At 40.9% G+C, this 23,635-nt stretch overlaps 1 protein-coding gene across 1 annotated transcript in view; it reads left to right on the plus strand.

The window, feature by feature from the left end:
- Positions 1-23,635, plus strand: part of THSD7B (thrombospondin type 1 domain containing 7B) — an 864,031-nt gene that overhangs the window by 826,899 nt on the left and 13,497 nt on the right. The window contains exons 20-25 of the mRNA XM_062199372.1: positions 4,010-4,155; positions 12,327-12,486; positions 14,269-14,442; positions 14,540-14,635; positions 16,905-16,987; positions 20,410-20,602. Coding sequence (XP_062055356.1) covers positions 4,010-4,155; positions 12,327-12,486; positions 14,269-14,442; positions 14,540-14,635; positions 16,905-16,987; positions 20,410-20,602 — 852 coding nt within the window. The remainder of the gene's footprint in view (positions 1-4,009; positions 4,156-12,326; positions 12,487-14,268; positions 14,443-14,539; positions 14,636-16,904; positions 16,988-20,409; positions 20,603-23,635) is intronic.

The following is a 23,635-nucleotide window of genomic DNA, read 5'->3' on the forward strand; positions in this document are numbered from 1 at the left end:
GAGCCAGGGGCTGATGTTGTGGTATAATGTGTAAATCTGCTGCGTGTTACACTGACAACATATATGGGCACCAGTTCTTGTCCTGGAAGCTCCACTTCTGATCCAGTTCCCTGCTAATGTGTTTGGGAAAGCAGCAGAAGATGGCCCAATTGTTTGGGCCCCTGACATCTAGGTGGGAGGCCCATTGGAAGCTCCTTGCTCCTGGCTTCAGCCTGGCCAAACTCTGGCAATTGAGGCCCTCTAGGGTATGAATCAGCAAATGGAAGATCTCTCTCTCTCTCTCTCTCTCTCTCTCTCTCTCTTTCTCTCTCTCTCTCTTTCTCTCTCTCTCCCTTCCTCTCCTCCCTCTCCCTCCCCCTCCTTCTCTCTTTCCTCTCCTCCCTCCCTCCCTCCCTCTCTCCCAGTCTCTGTAACTCTGCCTTTCAAATAGGTAATAATTCTAAAACAAATATTGAGCCAAATTTGTTCATCAAGCAAGGAAAACATTTTTATGAATGAATTCCAACCTGGAGTGCTTTGATTTGAGGGATGCTGAGAACATCTATTCAAATGCATAATACACTCCCCTCCCCCCACCACAGGAGCCCAATGCCCTGGGATGTGAGATTGGGTAGATTCTGCCCTTTACCAAACCCACATTATCATTGACACAAATTTTACCACAATGAAAGTTTCTTTGATGTCTCCTGTAAAAGGCACAGCTGGGTAGCTTGCTTGTTCTCTTGCTTCTGTGTTTCAATGTAATTAATGCAGATTAAGTCACCACTTGGGATACCTGCATTAAAGGCTCTACTACTTTGCTTCTGATCCAACTTGCTATGAATGTACCTGAGAGGCAGCAGATGCTGACTAAAATATTTGAGTTCCTGACAGACAAGTAGGAGTGCAGGATGGAGTTCCTGGCTCCTAGCTTCAACCTGGCCTAATCCTAGCAGTTGTGGGCACTTGAGAAAAGAACCAAAGAATGGAAGATCGATCTCTCTCTCTGTCTGTCTCTCTTTCTTTCTCTCTCATCCTCTCTCCTTCTCACTCTCTCTCTCTGTCACTCTGCCTTTCAAATAAATAAATAGATAAAAATGAGGCAGTATAAAGTATGTAGAACATTACCAAGTGAATGGCAGTATTAGTATTATCTTAATAGATGTTGATGTCATTTTGCAGTATGTTCAGATAATATGAATCATGTAGATGATTTATGATAATATGCATAAATAGTTTGGTGCTAAATGCGTATGAAGTATTGTGCTAGGAACAGAAACTCAAACCTCAAGGAATTTAGAACCCAGCAATTAGAACTTCCCAGTTGGCCAGCGCCACGGCTCAATAGGCTAATCCTCAGTCTGCAGTGCCGGCACACTGGGTTCTAGTCCCGGTTGGGGTGCTGGATTCTGTCCCGGTTGCCCCTCTTCCAGGCCTGCTCTCTGCTATGGCCCGGAAGAGCAGTGGAAGATGGCCCAAGTCCTTGGGCCCTGCACCCCATGGGATACCAGGGGAAGCACCTGGCTCCTGGCTTTGGATCAGTGCGGTGCGCCGGCCACAGCGCACCAGCCGTGGCGGCCATTGGAGGGTGAACCAACGGCAAAAAGGAAGACCTTTCTCTCTGTCTCTCTCTCTCTCACTGTCCACTCTGCCTGTCAAAGAAAAAAAAAAAAAAAAAGAACTTCCCAGTTTTATTTGTGTTATTGTTTTTTTTTTTTTCCAGAGATAATTAGTTTATCATCCAATCAGTGAGAGTATTCTGGTAAACAGCAAAAGTTCTGGTGCTGGGTATTACCCTTACTTCCCCTGAGGGCAAATGACAACTATTTCTGTCTGGGACTTTCAGTGAGTTTTTTAATGTGATGCTATCATTTGTTTTCTATTTCTCTTTGAATATACAAGAGTTTTCAAAAAGTTTATGGAAAAATTTAATTAAAAGATAAGTATTTAGTTGCAAAGACATTTTGAAATGCATGCATGATTTTTCTTAATACACGCTTCTATGGTTTTTTTTTTTAAATCTACTCATGTACATGATTTCCAACTATTTTGCACCAAAATAAACACCTTTTAGTTTTATTTCCCATGAACTTTGTGAAGTACTGCCATAGATGTAAAATCTTTGACATCAACTAAAAGCCCTGCATTTTGTAGCTTTCACAGTGATGTTTCAAGCTCTTCTCTGCCTCACTCTGCTTCCAGCCACACTGACTTCTGTCAGGGCCTCAGACATGTCACACTCCCTTCAATCTCATGGTCTCTTCACCTTCTCGTTCTTCCACACGGCACCCTCTCTCTGCACATCATGTTGGGCTAATATGTCTTCAGATGTCTGCATTGTGTTCAGCTGTTCCCGAGAATGGTCTCTAAGTCCTTCTCAGAATGGGCTGCTGCTCCATTACCTGCTCCCCTGAAGCCTTCTGTGTCCCCCTTAACGTTGATCACATGCACAGTTGACTGAATGACAACAATGGCAGGGTTTCCTATCCAATAACCAACAGTAGTTAAATGTACTTAGTACCTTCAGTAACAAAGAGTTAGGGCAAGAGAATGTGGGGAGGAGAGAGGGCAAGGGAGACAGGAGAGAGGGAGGAAAGAGGGAGGGAAGGTGGAGGGGGGAGAGGAGAGAGAAAGAGAGTTGCACTATCCACTTATGAACTTATAACCTAATGCCTGGGGGTGGGAATAAGATTATGGGGAGCCATGCTCTTCCATCAACCATTCTTGTGACCCAGTTGTGGCATGGAATATTAGTATTTGAACATCGCTTTTCAAGCACCATGGTTCCTTCACACAAGCCAATAGCTATTTGTGCTCAGTGAACAAAGAACTCGATCATTATTGGAACCTTGGGGTGTCACCTTCCTAGGGAATTTTTTTAGGGTCATTTAGATTATGTGTACGGTTCTTATCTTACTAATATGGGACTCAGCAGACAAAAGAGATGAAACTATTTTTCTTGGATATTTGTAATCCTACTCTAAAATACAATGTTTAATATTTAGTTTTTAAAGATTTATTTATTTATTTATTTGAAAGACAGTCTCTAGAGAGAAAGGGAGACAGAGATAGAGAGGGAAGGAGGGGATGAGGGAGAAAGAGATGGGGAGAGAGAGAAAGAGAGAAATCTTCCATCTGCTGGTTCAGTCACCAAAAGGCTGCAAGAGCTGAAGTTGGTCCAGTCCAAAGCCAGGAGCCAGGAGCTTCAGCTAATTCTCCCACGTGGGTACAGGGGCCCAAGGACTCGGGCCATCCTCCGCTGCTTTACAAGGTGTATTAGCATGGTGCTGGATCAGAAGTGGAGCAGCCAAGTCTCAAACTGGAAACCCACAAGGGATGCCAGACTTTCAGGCAGTGGCTTTAGCAGTTCAGCTGCATTGCCAGCCCCAAGGTTTAATATTTATGATGCTTACCTAAAATACAAATTCTGGGATGGCAGAAGATACCTTTGATGATGCCATTACTGTATCTAGCACAAAGTTAGATGCTTTGCTAATACTACAGCCTGGTAAACAAATATTTTTCAACATATTAATATTATGTTTTGAGTGTATATATGGTGAACAAATTTCGTGTATTTCATATATACAGATATGTCCCATCCTACCCTCTCTCCCACCATATTGCCAACCTCCCCCTTCCTTCGTTTCTTATTCTCTTTTAAAATTTTTACAATGACATGCTTTTCAGTTTATTTGTAATCATAAGCTTAACCCTCCACTAAGGAAAGAATGCTATGTATTAACATTATGCTAAAGTTCACACCATCAGTCTACTTGCAACAACACAATGTTTAGATTTACAAGTTGGACCTAGAAAACAGACAATTTCATATCCTTTTAGCCTACATAGATAACTCGTGTCTCTGTAGAAATCTAAATTAAAATGGCAGGGAAAAGCCAAAGTGGGACAGGGCAGATTCAGTGTGTAGTAATGAAGACTTAGCATGTGTGAGGCAACACCCTGCCCTTCAATTCCCTTTCCAAGCCAAATGCTAACGGAAAAGCTGACACCTCCCTTATCATTTTAGGTCGAATGAGCCGGACTCGATTTATCATTATGCCAACCCAAGGAGAAGGACGGCCATGCCCCACAGAGCTTACCCAGCAGAAAGCCTGCCCAGTGACCCCCTGCTACAGCTGGGTCCTTGGCAACTGGTCTGCATGCAAATTGGAGGTAGGTCATACAACGACACTTAGAGAAATGCTTTTTGGTGTGTCCAAAGCAGTTATCTGGTCAAGCCTATGTGCTGATGGAATAAATTTCACCAGGGGTCTGGCACCATGTACTTTTAATACAATGAAGAACATGGGAAAATACAATTGAGTGACTAAACTTCATGCGAGTGACATTTGCAACGAAAATAAATAGCCATTCGTTAGGCACTAATTATAGTAGAACAGTTCATGGGACTTTCTAGCTCTTTGGCATCCTCAAGAATTCTCTATTATTTTCTTGACTTGTTGGGAATATCAAGTATTATTTAATTAGGCAAAACCCTGATGTTGTGCAAATGTTCAGCTTTCTTTACATTGCATTTCTTAGAGAAGCACTTTTAGGCTTAGACAAATTCTTGTGTATGGTCAGGAAACCAAAAATGTCTGAAAGTTATATTTTAACATTATTACATGAACCAAGGTTACTACATTTTCCTCAGTGATTACTTTTTATTGGCCTGAAATATAAATGCTTAGAAACATCATAATATATCACATACCTCGAGCTTTTGCTTCATCAGCAAAGATCCTTTACTGCATTTTCTGGCTTCTTGCTCAGGAAAAAAGCACATTGATTTTCCCCTATTTTCTTCTTTTATTAGCTTACCCTTCAGTTCATGTTCCAAAGCATATTTTAATTAGGTAACAATAATTTTGATTGTGCGTTAAGAAATCTGTAGAGTGTTCTCACAGAAATGTTAGCGTTCCTATCAAGATGACATTGTCATACAGCATTATTATCTTGCAGAAGTTAAATGCCCATATATTTTAATAGGACCCAGAGGAACCAAAATGTGTGCTACATTTGTTCATTCTCTTTTTTATAGAAAATAAGGTAACCATGCTAATTAACTCATTCAGTAGTAGACTAGCAGCTTCAAATATTAATATTTTGTCTGCCAGTGTAACATTTTCTTTCCTAAGTCTTCAGCAATTTTTAAGGGCTGCTTAGAGTCATTTACCATTAAGAAAATAGAAGGAAAGGTTCTTCTTATAATTGCAATAATTTTAACAGAGAATAAAGAAAAAGCTGGAAGAATTCAGGAAGGCACTGCAGGGAAAGGAGCTGGGTGGAGGGGAGTAAATTAGAAGAATGCAATGAGAGTGAATGGAGAGATGGATAGAGGAACAGAGGACTGAGAAAGTCCACTGTATGTCCACCAGGCGTAAAATGACTACAGAACAGTATTTGTTCTCTTGCACTTCCTGTTTGGTAAATAGACAAGACTGCCAAGTTGTCTCAGGAATATGGATCACAGGGACAAGAATTAGGGTTGTGACCATTCTCAGGACTTGGGCCATCTTCTACTGCTTTCCCAGGCCATAGCAGAGAGCTGAACTGGAAGTGGAGCAGCTGGAATTCGATGGGATGCCGGCCCTGCAGGCGATGGCTTTGTCCGCTATGCCATAGCACCGGCCCGGGTGATTAGCTTTTGCTTCAAGAAATTTCAGAGCTCTCTAGATTTTGAGATGGGGGTAGAAGACTTCTGGTCAGGAAGTAATTCTGGATTTAGATCTAATCCAGGCAGAGTCATCAAAAACTAGCCTATAATTTCCAGACTGGGTACTTACCCAAACAGAGCTAGTGGTTTTCTGATGAATTTGAAGTGTCCGAAGATACTGTCATCAGGGCTGGGCATTTGACATAGCAGCTGAGATGCCACTTAAGATGTCAACATCCCACACCAGTAGCCAGCTCTATTCCTGATTATATCCTGCAAGTACATGTCCGGGGAGGCATCAGAGATTGGATTTCTGCCACTCAAACAGGCAACCTGGATTGAGTTCCTGCCTCCCAGCTTCCTCATGGCCTAGCCCCAGCCATTACAAGCATTTGAGGATTGAATCAGTGGATGGCAGGTCACTTGCTTGTTCTCTCGCCCTCTAACGAGTGAATAAATATTTTTTTTTCAAAGATACTATAATCATGAATTCTTAGTTGCTGTGTTTTCCCACTTTGTATTTATAGTTAATCACCCAGGGGCCACCGTTGTGGCACAGCAGATTAAGTCACCACCTCTAATGCCAACATCCCTTTCCCAAGTGCTGGTTCAAGTCCTTGCTGTTCTGCTTCTGATCCAGCTTCCTGTTAATGCAACTGGGAAGGCAATGGAAGGTGCCAAGTATTTGGGATCTTGCTGCCCATATGGCAGACCAGGATGGAATTCCTGGCTCCTGGCTCCTGGCTTCAGTCTGGCCCAGATCTGGCTGTTGCAGCCATTTGGAGAGTGAACCAACAGATCTCTCCCTCCCTCCCTCTCTCTCTCTCTCTCTCTCTCTCTCTCTCTCTCTCTGTATAGCCTTCTCTCTATGTTGTGCTGCCTTTCAAATAAATAAATAATTTTTAAAAAATAAAGTCATGGGGCCAGCACTGTGGCACTGCAGGTAAAGCTGCCACCTGCAGTGCTGGCATCCCATATGGGTGCCGGTTCAAGTCCTAGCTGCTCCTCTTCTGATCTAGCTCTCTGCTATGGCTTGGGAAGGCAGTGGAAGATGGCTCAAGTCCTTGGGCTCCTACACCTACATGGGAGACCTGGAAGAAGCTCCTGACTCCTGGCTTCTGATTGGTGCAGCTCCGGCTGTTGCAGCCATCTGGGGAGTGAACCAGTGGATAGAAGATTTCTCTCTCTCTTTCTGCCTCTGCCTCTCTGTAGCTCTGCCTTTCAAATAAGTAAATAAATCTTTAAAATATAAATAAATAAATATAGTCACTCAGATGTAACAAAGCACAAAGAAGATGATGCTAAGAAAAGCAGAAAAAGAGAAAGGGAATCATGATGGCAGCTGCTTAGTTCTTCCTGAGTTCTAGCTGCATTCTGACTTTTCCTGCAGCCTAAATATTTTGTCAGTCCTCTGTCAGAGACGCAACACAGTATCCTTTCACTTAACTTTTCTTCTTCTGGTTTTATGGAAGCTGGGTTTTTGAAGTTTCACGTGGGCCTTTGTACACAAAGGTAGAAGAGCTTCTCCCTCTGGCTTCTGTCTGCTTCTCCATGTCCTGGTGTGCCCCAGCAGGTTGGGGATCATTCACCGAGGCTGGGGATGATCCATAGGTGACCACCTGCCGTCTCAGAGTATCCAAGCATCATTGGAGAAACTTGTCTATGGCACAGTGGATGTGTAAATTCTGCCACTACATTATGTGGAGAGAGAGTAGGAAGAGGAACTATTTGTCCTCAGATAATCATTTTTTTTTTTTTTTTACTGTTTAACTCACCAGTTCTTCTCACTTTCTTCAGCTGCCTTCACCCACACATATGCTGATAAATCTGCTCCAGGATCTCATACTCTGGAGTCTGACAGCCAAAAATTTTAATTATCATTCTGCCAATTCCTAACTCTGCATTTTGGACCATTCCTTCAACTCTCCAAGCATTTGTTTCTTATCTGCACTAAGGTGTAGCAATCCATTATTTCCAGAACGACCCCTGTCTCCACCACTACAGATAACCAAAGAGCACAGATGCTTGAGTCTCTGATGTAAAATGGTACAGTAGGTGGGGTCTTTAAAATGTTAATGAAAATTCATGTAATGAAAAATCTATATGTGGATTTCAAAAATTTTGCAACAAAATAAACTCACTTTTTAATGCCATTTTCTCCATGAATGTTTTACAGTCAGTACTCTCATATTTACATATAATCTGCTTTGTCCTTTAAATCACCTTTACTTTAAATCATCTCTCTACATAACTTTATAATACCTAATTCAGTGGAAATGCTATATAAATAGTTGTTATTCTTTAGGAAATAATGACAAGAAAAAAGTTATACATGATCAGTACAGGCACATTCTATTTTCAAATCTTTTTGGTTTGTAGTTGCTTGAAATCAGATTAGAAACCTATGAATATGGCAGCCTGACTCTACCTATTTTGCTGTATTTATTCATAGGGAATAAATCATATAAAATGTTTAACACAGTGCCTGACATAAACTAAGAGCCCAATAAGTGATGGTTGCTATTATCACTTTAAAAATATTATGATGATAATTATTAACCCCATCTGCCTATTCACATCAGGAAGAGCTGCCAATTCAGTGACTATAAAACATCCATTAATGATTTGGACCGTGGACAGTTGGTGAGAGAATCCTTGGCAGTTTATAATGTTTCTCTAAGTAACTTAATTCTATTTTTGGGCTTTGGTGTATAAATCTCCTAACAGTAGATGAGTGCTTGCTTGCTTTATGAATGAAATTATGATTCTGATGCTCATTTCTCTTCAAATTGTTGCTATTGTTGTCAAAGGTATAGGGATTAAGGTTGAATATAGACTGATCCCAAGGCACATACTATCAGCATATCGTTGTGTACTTTAGTTTTTAAAGTAATCCCAGGGGTAGGCTCACTTCCTGTCATTTGTTCACATTCTGTTTCATGGAATGCCAAACAAAGCTCTACATTTCAATTGTATCTTCTGTTGCCCAAGTTTCCAGATATCAGTATTTTAAAATTTCATAATGCTGTGAAATCTACAGACTCTTCTTTCCAAGTACCCAGAATCTGATTCCTTGTAGGGAAACATACACCTAGATACTTCTGCAATGGATCAGTATCTTGAATTGTCAATTTAAAAATAACTCCCCTCCCCCAAAATAAATTTATTTTACACCTGATTTTCCACTTTAAGGAGCAAACATTTACTAAAACATTTGCTTTTTTTGTTTTTTGTTTTGTTTTGCTTTAAATTTTATTTAATGAATGCATTTTTCATAAATAAAACTTTAGGAATATAGTGGTTCTTTCCTCCATACCCCCTCCCCCCAGCTCCCATCCCACCTCCCTCTCACTCTCCCATCTGCTTCTTCATTATGGTTCATTTTTAGTTTGACTTTATATACAGAGATCCAACTCCATGCTAAGCATAGACTTCAACAATTTGCACCCCCCACACACACATACAACATATAGAATACAGTTTGGGCAGAAAATTTGCAGTCGATTCTCATATTACAATTCATTAGAGACAGAGGTCCTACATGGGGAGCAAGTCACAGTGACTACTGTTGTTCCTTTAACAATTAACACTCTTTTTTTATGATGTCAATGATCATACGAGACTTTTGTCATGGGGGGCCAAAGCTATGGAAGCCTTTAGTGAACATAGACTCCATTGGTATTTGAACACGGCCATGAGCAAAGTGAAAGTTCTCTCCTCCCTTCAGAGAAGAGTGTATCCTTCTTTGATGACCCTTTCTTTCCTCTGAGGTCTCACAGAGATCCTCCATGTAGGATATTTTTTTGTCACAGAGTCTTGTCTTTCCATGCCTGAAATGCTCTCACAGGCCTTTCAGCCCGACCAGGAAGCCTTAAGGGTTGATTCTGAGGTCAGAGTATAAAACATTTATTTTGAATGAACCCACTTTGAATTGGTTTTGAACCCCCATTTACCTCTAAAAATTTTTATTTAGGTTTAAAATTATGGTGTTTTTGAGAAAAAGTGTTTTAAAACTGCCATAGAAATGATTAGAACAACTATGAGGTCAAGTGTGGAAACTGCCATTTGTTGTGGCCTAAGTGTTTGAGCCCCTTCTAACTTCCTATGTTGAAAGTGTGATAAAAGTGAGACTTGGGGCCACGGGGACAATTAGGTCATGAGAGCTCTGACCTTATGAATGGAATTCAGGCCCTTATTAAAAGAGGGAGCTTGTTTTTCCCTTTGACCATGTGAGGATGTCTGGAAGGCGCCAGCTCGGAGGAACAGGCCTTTATCAGGCACCAAACCTGGACTTTGCCTCCAAACTTGTAAGCAGTAAGTTTCCTTTGTTTAAAAGTTATACAATCTAAGGTATCTTGTTATAGCAGACTAAGAAATCATCTTCGATAAACAAGTCATAATTTTTGTTAAGGCATCTCTAAAGGAGGGCATGATGCTCCAACTTTATGTGCCTTCTCAGATTCTTTACACTTTAAGTTGATACAATTAGGAGGAGTCCAAGTTGTACTTGGCCTTTTTGGCTAGTATAGTAGACCTCCCTTATCTACATTCCAGGATCCCTAATGGATGTAAAAACCACAGAAAACACTGAGCCCTATATAGCCTATGTTTTTCCCTATACATACCTACCTGTGATAAAGCTTAATTTATAAATTTGCTCTGTAAGATATTAATGATAACTAATAACAAAGTAGAACAATTACAAAAATATAGTGTAGTGAAATTGCAAGCACCATCATTCTTGTTCTTTGGGGCCACTATTAAATAAAATAACACAAGTGCTACAATGCCTTGACAGTTGGTCTGGTAGTCAAGACAGCAAGTAAGTGACTAATGGATGAATGGTGTGAACAGCATTGATGGACCACACAAAGGGGCATCCTAGACAGCATTGAGCCAGATGGTGTTGGAGTTCATCATGCTTTTTGAAATAGTGCTTAATTTAAAATTTATGAATTGTTTGTTTCTGGAATATTGTTTCTTAATATTTTCAAACCACAGGTAACTGAACTGAACAAGTAACAAAAACAAGAGTAATTGGGACAGGGAATTATTGTGTATCTTTGATTCACAACTTCCTATGCCAAAAATCTTTCTCAGCATCCATTGCATGCCACTCTGACCTCCTAACAGCCTAGCCAGGACTTCCCATGTTGCCTATCAGCTATTGCCACTGAGCCTTGGTTTGACTGCTGCCAGGCTGGCTCATTAGTTTGTGGACCCACCTGATCCTCGTCCTGGAACATTATTGTGATTCCTGTATCCTGTATTCCAGTCTCTGTGAGAACCAAATCAGCTTCAGGGTCCAGGCAATACATCTTCTGGGTCCTGCAGAGGGGAACGGGTAAGGAGATTAAGCCCATTTTCCATTTTAAGAGTTGCCAGATTAATACCCAGTAATGGGTTGTAGCATGACTGTAGCAACAGAAATTCAGACTGGGAAGCTTGCAGGTCCAAGCCCCCTAGGATAAGATCTCTCCTCCTCTCCCTTCTCCCTTTCTGCAGCAGTAACAATAGCTAGAAAACTAGTCCTATCATTCACTTCTGGATTAGTGGAAGCTAATTAACACAACTTGAAAGTTCACAGGAATTAATACTTCCTAAAATCAATAGTTTATCAATGAGAATTGGATCCAAGGAGATATTGCCATTTGAATCTCTCCCCTGCCCCTTCCTCTCTTCTCATGGAAGCTGCTGAGGTGTGGTGATACTACAGGAGCTTTCTGGAAGGTGTTGGTCACTGAGACTTAGTTGTGATGATTTGTGAAGTGGAGGCCAGCTTGGAAACACACTACCTTCTGTTTGCTGCTCTTTTCTCTCAATGTTTCAGTTCTCTCAGACTCTCACCCTTGCCAACCTAACCTGGAAAGTTTTACCTTGTGCTATGGTTTCTAGGGGATCTGCATGAAAACAGAGCTATCCATTGAAATTATCCAAATACCCAGTGTCAGATTTTTTAAGTATAAGCACCTGAATAAAACTGAGAAGATGCTCATCTCTTGAGTGTCTGCCAGAAATCTTATGGTACAAAACCTTTCATCAGGCAGATGGCTGGGGCAGCAAACCACTATGAGTCTTCCAACTCTAAGCTTCTGTTTCATGAAACATTGCACACAATTTTTCTAATTGCTTAAAACATCTGAGTGGCATTGGTGTGAAATAATCTTCAAAGAACATTATTCAGCACAGAAGGCATGCTGGGAAAACAAGTTTTCATGGTACTAGAGAAAAACAGTGTTTTACTGGAAACCCCAGCATAATCCATCTGAGAAAGCACTGATTTCTGTACAAAAGAAAAATCAGAAAAATAAAAGAGAAATGTGTGCCCTGTGGCTGTACATGTTCTCTTGGGGTGTGATTATGGATTAGGCCATTTTATCACACACACCTAGACAAATTAAGTATTGTTTTATTTTTTAGTCAATCCTGGCTGAGTTCCAAAGTGAATTCTCCTATTCTGACTACAGAAATTTGGTGGCATACATTTGCATTTCTATTTCAGCTTCTCTATAAGCTCCAGAAGTGTTACTCTGTGATGCTTTACTGTTAACAATGGAGAGAGAACTCCCAAGAGAGGGAAGCTGCCAAGAAATTCAGCTAGGGTTTTCTTAGGCAAATGGTGGCTGGAGCCAAAACTTTGAGTTGTTCATTTTTTGGGTAATTCTGAAATTGTCCTTTCTTCTCACAGGGTGGAGATTGTGGGGAAGGAGTCCAGGTCCGTGGCTATTCTTGCGTGGTCCACAATGGTTCAGTCTCTCACAGGGCTACACGTGTAGAGGACGTGCTGTGTGGAGAAATACCCTTTCAAACCAGCCTGCTGAAGCAGCTGTGTTCTGTGCCTTGCCCAGGTATGCAATTCTAAGAATTAAGAGCCTCTTTCCTGGTGATCTTTTTGTTTATTTATTTTTACTGTTAGTTTTCTGGAGAATCTCTTTCATCAAAATGGAAATTTTTGGTTTAACTTTATTTTTTGTTCTTTTTATCAATTTGGAATTTAGAACTTTAATGGAGACAAAGTTGGCAAGAGAGGATGGGAAAGTGCTAGATTCGGAACTTCAAGAGTGGAGTTAAACACTTATCGTTGTCAGTTCACTGTGTTTTACCTGGGGCAGATTAGTCAAGTCCCCTTGAGCAATGGTTTCCTCCACTGGAAAATGTGGTAGTAATTGCTAGCCCAATGCTATCATGTTGGCCAGCATTCCAAGAATATGGATGGAGTCCCTGAGAAGATAAATCCTGGGTAATATAGTGGAGAACAGATGAGGCTATAGATTTGCAAAAGAATTTTCTAGCCAGTAAAGGTCTGTGTAAATGTGAAGGTCACTATTAGGGACCTAAGATGTATGAGGTTTTTGGTTTTTTTTTTTTTTTTTTTTTTTGATAGGTAGAGTTAGTGAGAGAGAGAGACAGAGAGAAAGGTCTTCCTTCCATTGGTTCACCCCCTAAATGGCCGCCACGGCAGGCGCTGTGCCCATCTGAAGCCAGGAGCCAGGTTCTTTCTCCTGTTCTCTCATGCGGTGCAGGACCCAAGCACTTGGGCCATCCTCCAACTGCCTTCCCAGGCCACAGCAGAGAGCTGGACTGGAAGAGGAGCAACCAGGACAGGACCGGCGCCCCAACCGAGACTAGAACCCGTAGTACCGGCGCCGCAGGCAGAGGATTAGCCTAGTGAGCGTGGTGCTGGCCAGAGCTTATTTTAATATTGATAAGAGGGGCAGGTGCTGTGGTACAGCGGGTTAAAGCCTTAGCCTGAAATGCTGGCATACCGTATGGGTGCCAGTTCTAGTCCCAGCTGCTCCTCTTCCGATCCAGCTCCCTGCTATGGCCTGGGTAAGCAGTGAAAGGTGGCCGAAGTCTTTGGGCCCCTGCACCCACATGGGAGACCTTAAAGAAGCTCCTGCTCCTGCTTTGGATCGGCTCAGGTCCAGCCGTTGCAGCCATCTAGGGAGAGAACCAGAGAATGGAAGACCTCTCTCTGTGTCTCTATCTCTCTCTGTAGCTCTGTCTTTCAAATAAATAAAAATAAATATTTAAAAAAAATTGATAACAAAACTCAGATGTATGATATAAGTTTATGGTGGCTTAATATTTCTTTATGACACAATATGTAATAAGTAAGTGTGTGTGTATACACACAAATATGTGAGTATTAAATCAAATACCCTTTAGGTTAAGTCGATATTTCATTTCAGTGACCTACTTACTCTGCTTTATCTGGTTTCTATGAACATCCATTTTATGATGTTATACTCATCTTTGCAAACTCAGTTCCTATAATCTTTACATCTTTACATCTCCCTTAAATTTTTTTTTTTTATTATCACCAGCTGACACATAGTATTCTCTGGATAGGAAAAATATGATGGGAAACAGAGTGATGGCAATCCAGTTTTTGAGATCCTCTTGTTAAACTAAATTAACTGCAACTTGCTTCATCATTTTAAGTACTTTCCAATTGGGAAATTGATCAAAATAGACTGTGTAGTACCTGCGTAAAACCACAACCTGCCCATATCACTACCCTATTACCAAAATGCTCTGCATGAGCCCCATCTGTATAAATGTTGCCAAGTGCCATTTTCATTCTCTCACCTTCGTCCTGTCCTGTCCTGTCCTGCACGACCATCCAGGAGACTGCCATTTAACTGAATGGTCAGAGTGGAGCAAGTGTGAATTGGCCTGCATCGATGGAAGAAGCTTTGAGACTACAGGTCGCCAAACTAGGTCAAGGACTTTTATAATTCAGTCTTTGGAGAATCAAGACAGCTGTCCCCAACAAGTTCTAGAAACACGCCCTTGTACAGGTACCAAGTACACCTTTCATTCCTTTTGCCTTGATTGATTAATGTTTGTTCTATTTTCAACAAGATATAATAGAACTGATGTTATATTTACCTGCAGGAGGCAAATGCTATCACTACACATGGAAAACAAGTCTTTGGAACAATAACGAACGAACTGTATGGTGCCAGCGTTCGGATGGCATAAATGTCACAGGTATTCCTGCCTAAGATACATGTGGGCACTTCGAAAATATCTCTGAGTGTTTGTGAGAAGAACTAACTTAAAAGTTATAGGCAAAGGATCACTGAGCTGGTCGCTTAGATGATCTTCAGGGCAAATTTCCATTAGACCTTCGCATCTGAGAAATCAAATAGTTTTATTTGAAGCACCATAATATATTAGATGACCTAAAGAAAATCCCTAAAATATAATAAAATATCCTTAAATGTCATCACCCAAGACAAAGGCAGAAAGTTGTAAATTTAAAATAATGCTCTCAAAAAGTTTTCATCATGCACATTCTCAGTAAAAAAATCTTGAAGACATATCACAGCCTCCAATCCTACACTAGTCTGCTTATATATCACACTAACAACCACACTTAGAGGTTGGAATTAAAAGGGTTGATAAAGTCAAAATTTAAATATTATATGAATTGATGATACAAACATATAATATTGTTATAAATTGTAGATGCTTGTTTTCATGGCCAGGAAAATTTAGATTTGAAATATTTCACTAAACCCTGGTTATTAGTTAATATAAAAATATAGACAGAAGAAAAGGTTTTTCCTTGGTGACACTGAATACAGTTTGATGGTACAAATGGTATTCTCAATAATTTTAAGGAATTTAATTCTTTATTATCATAGAAAATTAAATTGTCATTGGTTTTACTTCGTATTGCAGCTGACGAACAGCGTACACAGTTCTGGGAGCATGTGAGAACAGACGGATGAATTATCAGCTCCTATTTTTTCTTGTTTTCCTATTCTTGCATCATTGATATTCCTCCTAATCCATAGTTTATCCATACAGTAATTTATTTTTCGCTACTTGTCCATGCTGTTGTCATTAAAGCTAAATGTACTCCAAGTCAACCTAGCTGGAGACGCAGAAAGTCTCACACTCTGCAGGGTGCTGAGAGTGGACATGCCAAGGAAGGGTGTGCTGCTCAAGTCTGGGTGTGGAGTTCCTCCAGCACACTGTACAGCACGTGGCTGTCTGACAACTAAGCTCAGGCTGCCCGGGTCACCTCTTAAAGATTCCTGGAGCTTAATCACATTCTTAAAGTTAGAAAAAAAGACTTCTATAGCTTGTGTGCACTGCACTATTTTCTTCTTAATTCCCAAGAGATCTCCTCCTGCTGAGGAATTCTGACGACTGGTTTAAAGAGTGGAAGCCCACACTCCCAAACACAACTGTTAGCAACCGGACTCAGCAGGACCATGTGGCTATTGCCACCAACACCGAAATTATCAATTTCACATCTAGCTGCTAGCTCTGACCTGTAACTTCTGCTTTTCTTATTTTTGTTTTATTTTTCAGCCACAATGAGAATTTAGCTACCTCATTCTCAGGGAAAATATAGGTCCTACACCTCAGGGAACATATAAGTCCTATGTAGGTCCTTTGTGCCCAAAGAGTCTAGCTGGCTCCATAATCATAAGCTTCAAATGCCTGACAGTTACAGTAATTCAAAGTCAAGAACTTACAAATGCAATTGCTATTATATAACAGTTTAAATACTGCTCTTGAATAATAAATCAACTTCTTAGTCTAATTATCCCTGGGCTTTCCCCTTATCTCCTTTGCTACCTTAAATCCACAAAGACAAGACTGGTATGGAGATAATTTTCAGATTATAGACATTAATTATCCTATTCATTTGCTCAGAAATATTTTCTGAGTGCCTACAAGTGCTGTGTCTGATTTTCAATTACTCCACCTACAGCTTTTTGCATTTGCTCTTAAGATTATGTGTGGGGATCTGTATGTGACTCTGTGTGTGTGTGTGTGTGTGTATTCTGGTTGGCTGGCAAAGGTTATCAAAGCACTTTATATTGTAGCTCCAGGAACTGATTAGTAAGCAGATATGTTGTCTGCACCTGAACTGTTTTTCAATACGTCTTGATTACCATGTAATTCTTGTCTGCCCCTGAAGTTAACACTAAGATGTCATCAGTTCTTCTGCTGGTGCTGCCACGCACAGACTGTGCCCTCAAGCTTAGCCACACAATAGACTCCCATTGCCAGTAGACAGGTATGAAAACTCTACTGGAAACATCCTCACAGGTCAAACAACACATCCTGGGATAATCGGTAAAGTGAGACTAGAACACGGAGGAGACCAGTGGATTTTTTTTTAAAAAAGAATATTGTTACCAAGTGGCTGGTGCCAGAAGGAAAGTATACCCCTCCCCCAAGTGTAAAATGTATACCCTAGAGAAATCTGTAAACGATGCTGGGATTTCCTTTGCAGGAGGCTGCTCCCCGCAGGCGCGCCCTGCTGCTATTCGGCAGTGTATTCCAGCCTGCAGAAAACCTTTCTCCTACTGTACACAGGTGAGTCATACACTCGAACCTTCCCCAAGTACCGTGATGACTGAGTTACACTTCGTCTACAGCAGATCCATGAGCCCACGATACCATCTAGAGGCACATCCAGGAGCAAGCGCAGTACAGGGCCATGTGTTAAGGAAAGCACTCTTTTTTCTAGAAATCTGTCCAAACCCAAACGTTGCTTTCAGATACCTAATTTATATTAGCTCTGTTTGCCAATATGTGTTCTGGATTGATTTATGTCTTCTCTTCTTAGCCTTTCATACACCTAAACAATTTTGAAAGATATTATAAATGTTATTTGTATTTGCTATAGCTATATTGTGAAATTTATTACATTAGGATTACTACAGTGTGAGCAAGTTTTTAGTTCATTTAAAATAAGTTGAGCATGTAACTGCAGCTAGGCAGTTAAGCAAAAATCTTATTCTTCCTTGTCCTCCTATAAATCCCATCTAAAAAACAAAAATAGCTTACATAAGGAAGCTGTTTTGGAGCAATAGATTAAGCTGCTGCTGGGATGCCTACATTTTTTTGTTGGAGTGCCTGTTTCAAGTCTTGGCTACTCTGTGTTTCTGATCCAGCTTCCAGATTCCTGCTAATGTGCCTGGGATGCAGAGCGTGACTGAAAAGTACCCAAGTTCCTGGCACCCACGGGGTACCCTTAGATGGAGTTCTGACTCCTGGCTTTGGCCTGGCCTAACCCTGGCGGTTGCAAACATTTGGGGAATGAACAAGCAGGTGGAGGATCATTCTCTGTTTCTCTTTCTGTCCCTTGCTCTCCGTCACTCTGCCTTTATATTATTTTTTTTTAATATTGAGGACTTATGCTGTGATGTAGCAGATTAAGCCACTGCCTGTGACTATGGCATCTCATCTGGTACCTGTTTGTGTTGCACCTGCTCCACTTCTGATCCAGCTCACTGCTAATGCATATAGGAAAGCTGCAGAAGATGGCCCAAGTGCTTTGGCCCCTACACCCTTGTGGAAGACCCAGATGAAGCTCCTGACTCCTGACTTTGACCTGGCCCAGCCTTAGCTGTTGGGGCCCTTTGGGGAGTGAACTAGTGGATGAAAGATCTTGCTCTGTCTCTGCCTGTCTCTCTGTGACTCTGCTTTTCAAATAAATAAATAAATATTTTAAAAATAAAATAAAAATATTTTAAAATTTAAAATTGTGTATACTTCTTGAAGAACTAGGTTTCTTCTTTTAGTGTACATATTTGAAAAATGTTTTGATTAAAAAATGACTGAAGCACTGAATCTTAATTTATGACTCTTCCACTTTAAGGTGTGTTAATCCTTTACTATTGAAAACACATTGGTTAAACTTGCAGAAGAGAATAGAAAGAAACTATATAGGGAATAGCTTCATTTGGGCTAAGAATGTTTCCAAAATAGAAGTTATAGCTTTTCACCAATTGTCTGATGGGCTCTTTCATTAAATGTAAATTATTTTTTCTTGAACCCATGACATATTTGAGTGATTGGTTAAAGCTTTACTCTCAACAATAGAGATGCATCTTGAACAGATGGCTTTAATAACTGAGCACATTTTCTTAATTACATTTCTCAATTCAATACCAGATGATACCTTCCACTAAAATCAACAAAAACACTACAGTCATTGTCTTTAATATGTGATGGCAATCAGTAATAAACTCTGTGCAGGTATTATAACATGCTTTTCTTAACTTTTTCATTTTTAGGAAGCAGTTATGCTTGTTTACTCTTGTTTTTTGTTACTCCTCAGTGGCATGTGTTCAACAATTAATAACCTAAGTATAATAACAGTAGAGTTGGCTGGTTGATGAGGACTGGCAAGAGTGGTTATATGAGACCAGGATCTGTTCAGAAATGCCAGATAAATAGTTTCAAATAAGCCATGATATATGATATCAAAGACACGAGGATGCATAATTTTGTCTTTTACAAATTTGTATTGATTGGGGCCAGCACCATGGCTCACTTGGTTAATCCTCCGCCTTTGGCGCCAGCATCCCAAAAGGGCACCGGGTTCTAGTCCTGGTTGCTCCTCTTTGAGTCCAGCTCTCTGCTGTGGCCTAGGAAGGCAGTGGAGGATGGCCCAAGTACTTGGGCCCTGCACTGGCATGGGAGACCAGGAGGAGGCACCTGGATCCTGGCTTCAGATCAGCATAGTTCTAGCTGTAGCAGCCATTTGGGGAGTGAACCAATGGAAGGAAGACTTTTCTCTCTATCTCTCTCTCACTGTCTATAAATCTACCTGTGAAATAAAAAAAAAAAAAGCAAATTTGTATTGATTGATTTGAGGGGCAGATAAAGAAACAAGGGAGATAGCTCCAATCTACTCATCAAATGCTACAAAGGTCAGGGCTAGAGCAGGATAAACTGCAATTCAGGAACTCCATCCAGCTCTCACACCTGGGTGACTGGAACCCAACTATTTTTGAACCACTGCTACATCCTGGTACCTGCATTGGAAGGAAGCTGGAGATGGAACCAAATGTGAAACCCCAGTGTAGGAGGCCATGGATGTCTCAACTGTCATTTCAACTGCTAAGTCAAATGCTTGCCCTGGTATTCCTAATATCATTTATTTTCTTTCTATTCTTCCCTATTATCTGTATGTTTGCTGGAAAAATAAATTATTTTCAGGCTCAGTTCCTGAGTGGACTTTTATCATAGCTTCTTGGAGACATTCTCTGTAGTAGAAAATGTTCAGGAATCCCCAAACATGAAGGACACATTGTCTCCATGCCAACTATGCTTATGGTGTGGTATGGCACCTGAGTCATTATACGGAAGGAGTAAGTTATATAGGTGGCATCCTTCTCTTGACTATGTGTGCCTCTGGTGGACTCTCATTCTCTCCTTGGGCTGCCTTCCTTGTGCAAAGAATCATGCCTACAGGCAGACAGCTTGTTTGGACAAGTTTGTGGTCATTGGTGAGCCTTTCCATTGGTGTTAGAGACACTCCACAGTCAGGGTAATGACTGTTCTTAGGAGCAGGTAATGCAAAGAACACAGTGTGGTATCTGATGCTCTACTTCTCAGTAGAAAGGGCAGGCTTGTGTAAGTGGCCAGGACTCTGTAACAACTTGGGGAAGAGTGGAAGATAATTTGATTAAATGCTATCAACATCTCCAAAAGAGAGGAGAGAGCAAAGTGAATGTACTCTCTTCACAAAGAACCATCATTTCATATTTGGAAGGTGTCAGAATTGTAAACATATTAGAAAAACCTGACAAGTTATTTAATGCTGACTTTGGAATTCAGAAAGGAACTATGTATTTGATTTTCATCTCATTGGAAAGTCAGCTGCTGAAAACCCTAAATTGCTATGGCATATCGTGCAAATATGAAGTGAGTTCACCGTTTAAATGATTTCTTTATTTATCTGCACAACTCACTGTATAATCTTAAAAATATTTTCTATGCTGCAGGGTGGAGTCTGTGGTTGTGAGAAGGGCTATACAGAGATAATGAGATCAAATGGTTTCTTGGATTACTGTATGAAAGTACCAGGCTCAGAGGATAAAAAAGCTGATGTGAAAAACCTTTCTGGGAGAAACAGACCTGTGAATTCCAAAATACATGATATTTTTAAAGGATGGTCTCTTCAGCCACTTGATTCAGGTGCGTTTTTGTCGTGAATAAGAAATGCCGATTTTTCAAAGTAGGGTGCTTCATAGTCTGACCACTTCACTACTCATGAGAAAAAGATGGGAAGAAGAAAATTGAGCAGAATTAGGCAACATGGTCTAAGTCAGGTTCTCTCAAATTCTGTGTTGTGTGATGCATGATATGCTGTATGTATAAAATGTTTTCGTGACGGTTCAAGAGAGTTCTGTGAACCTTCGTCTCAGAAATGATGAGTTGCACAAGATATGGTCATTGCAAATATCCTTCACCTGTGAGTCACCTCTATAAAGGAGTCTGCTTTTGTAACTGAATCTCATATATAATTGAAGATAAAAGTAACCCCAGAATGGAAAGTCAGGAACTTACAGGAAATGTCCAGAGAGCCTGTCTCACTTGAGAAACAGCGGTGAAATGGTGAAGATCACTGATTTCAAAAGCAGATGGAACTTACTGGCAGCATGGACTACAAGCTACCTGTTTTGTGATTAGCTCTAATTTTCATAACTTCCCTGCAGCTCAGTTTTGTCCTCTATAAAGTCAGTTTAATGACACCTGCCCTGCAGGGTTGCTGTGGATATTTGCTCAGGTTAAGTATCAGGATTATAGTGTTCTAAAAATGGTATTTATGAAGGACAGGATTGAGCACTTACTGACTGCTTTCTGTATACCCTGTGGTTCTACGCTGGCTTGTGGCGTGGCTTGAATCACCTCATTCCTTTTCTGGAAACTAATGAGATATCCTTAGTCACAGTTGCAAGACTAGGAAACTGAAATCTGCATAGCAAACTTAATTTTTCCCAGAACACACTGCTAGTAAGTGACAGAGGAAGACTTTAAAGGTAGGTCAGCAAGGCTTCGACATTCCTCTGGAGCTTGCTTTCTGTTTTTTTTTTTTTTTTATTTCATAAATGTGAATTTACAAAGTGCAACTTTTGTATTGTTGTGGCTCCCCCCCCCCAACCTCCCTCCCTCCCGTGGCCCTCCCCTCTCCCTTTCCCATCCCGCCCTTTATCGAGTTTCATTTTCAATTACCTTCATATACTGAAGATCAACTTAGTATACACTAAGCAAGGATTTCAACAGGCTGCACTCACACAACCGCACAAGGTATAGGGTATTGTTCGACTAGTAGTGTTTTTACGTTTCATAGTAAAACACATTAAGGACAGAGATCCTACATGGGGAGCATGTACCCAGTGACTCCTGTTGTTGATTTAACAATTGGCACTCTTATTTATGACGTCAGCAATCACCCGAGGCTCTTGCTCTGAGCTGTCTAGGCTATGGAAGCCCCTTGAGTTCACCGACTCTGAACTTGTTCAGTCAAGGCCGTGTCACAGTGGAGGTTCCTTCCTCCCTTCAGAGAAAGGCACCTCTCTCCTTGATGGCCTGTTCCTTCTGCTGGGGTCTTGTTCACCAGGGTCTTTCATTTAGATTGTTTTTTGCCACCGTGTCATGGCTTTCCATGCCTGTGAGACTCTCATGGACCTTTTAGCCAGATCCAAATGTCCCAAGGGTTGATTCTGAGGCAGGAGTGCTGTTTTGGTTTGTGAAGTGTGAAATGGAGTGACAAGAATCTCTTATCTGTGCCTACCCTATTTACCTCTTCTAGGAGACAAAAAGCTGTGAATGACTGAACAAGGCAACATAACATGGAGAGCAAGAGAGGGAAGACACAAGCAAAGTCCAGTCAAATACCCTGGGAACTTTCCTTGCACATCCTAGGTCATGCCCACACCAGTACTTGGTGGTGTGTTTAAATGAAGCATAGAACAAAGCGCAGGTGCATCATGCCTGGGACCTAATAGGAGGCAGAGGATTTACACTCTTCAACCAAAATTTTAAAAGATTTATTTCCTGGGGTGGGTGCCGTGGCTCACTTGGTTAATCCTCCGCCTGCGGTGCCAGCATCCCATATGGGCACCTGGTTCTAGTCCCGGCTGCTCCTCTTCCAGTCCAGCTCTCTGCTGTGGCCTGGGAAGGCAGTGGAGGATGGCCCAAGTGTTGGGCCCTGCACCCACATGGGAGACAGGAGGAAGCACCTGGCTCCTGGCTTCGGATTGGTGTAGCTCCAGCCGTAGCAGCCATTTAGGGGGTGAACCAACAGAAGGAAGACCTTTCTCTCTGTCTCTCTCACTCACTGCTGAATCTTATCTGTCAAATTAAAAAAATATGTATTTCTTTTTTAACTAATTTTATTTATTATTTATTTTATTTATTTATTTTAAGGACTTAAGGACTTAGCAAAAGCATGATAATTACTATAACACAATGCTCCTCAATTCTCATGTTCATATAATATTAATACAAAGAGAACAGATTCCATATAGTTTATAGATACAAGTCTAAGAATATGATGACATTTCATCCCTCTCCCACTTCTTCCCTCCCTTCCTCTCTCCCCCTTTCTCTTGCCCCCCTCTCTTGTTCTTTCTTTGTTTATTTCTAATTTTTGAGATATTATTTTTAATTTACATTATAGTCAAAGGTTTAATGTTCCAATTCAAATAAGGAGCTCAACAAAAATTAAAAAGACCCTAGTTCATTGGAAATATAGGCAAGGGCTAGAAACAATAATCACATGAAAATATGGCCATTTTGGTGCCGGCACTGTGGTGTAGCAGATAAAGCCGCTGCCTGCAGTGCCAGCATTCCATATAGGCTCTGGTTCGAGTCCCGGCTGATCAACTTCCCATCCAGTTCTCTGCTATGGCCTGGGAAACCAGTAGGAGATGGCCCAAGTGCACCCACGTGGGAGACACAGAAGAAACTCCCTTCTCCTGGCTTCGGCTCAGTGCAGCTCTGGCCGTTGTGGCCAATTGGGGAGTGAACCAATGGATGGAAGACCTCTCGCTTTCTCTCTCCTTCTCTCTCTGCCTCTCCTCTCTCTGTGTAACTCTAACTTTCAAATAAATAAATAAATCTTAAAAAAAATATTTTTTAAAAAAAGAAAATATGACCATTTAACTCTTTTGCAGATTTTAACATAATCACAGGTCATTAAAACTATAAACTTTGTTTATATCT

This window comes from Lepus europaeus, chromosome 1 (assembly GCF_033115175.1).
Source record: "Lepus europaeus isolate LE1 chromosome 1, mLepTim1.pri, whole genome shotgun sequence".
Classification (NCBI taxonomy): Eukaryota; Metazoa; Chordata; class Mammalia; order Lagomorpha; family Leporidae; genus Lepus; species Lepus europaeus.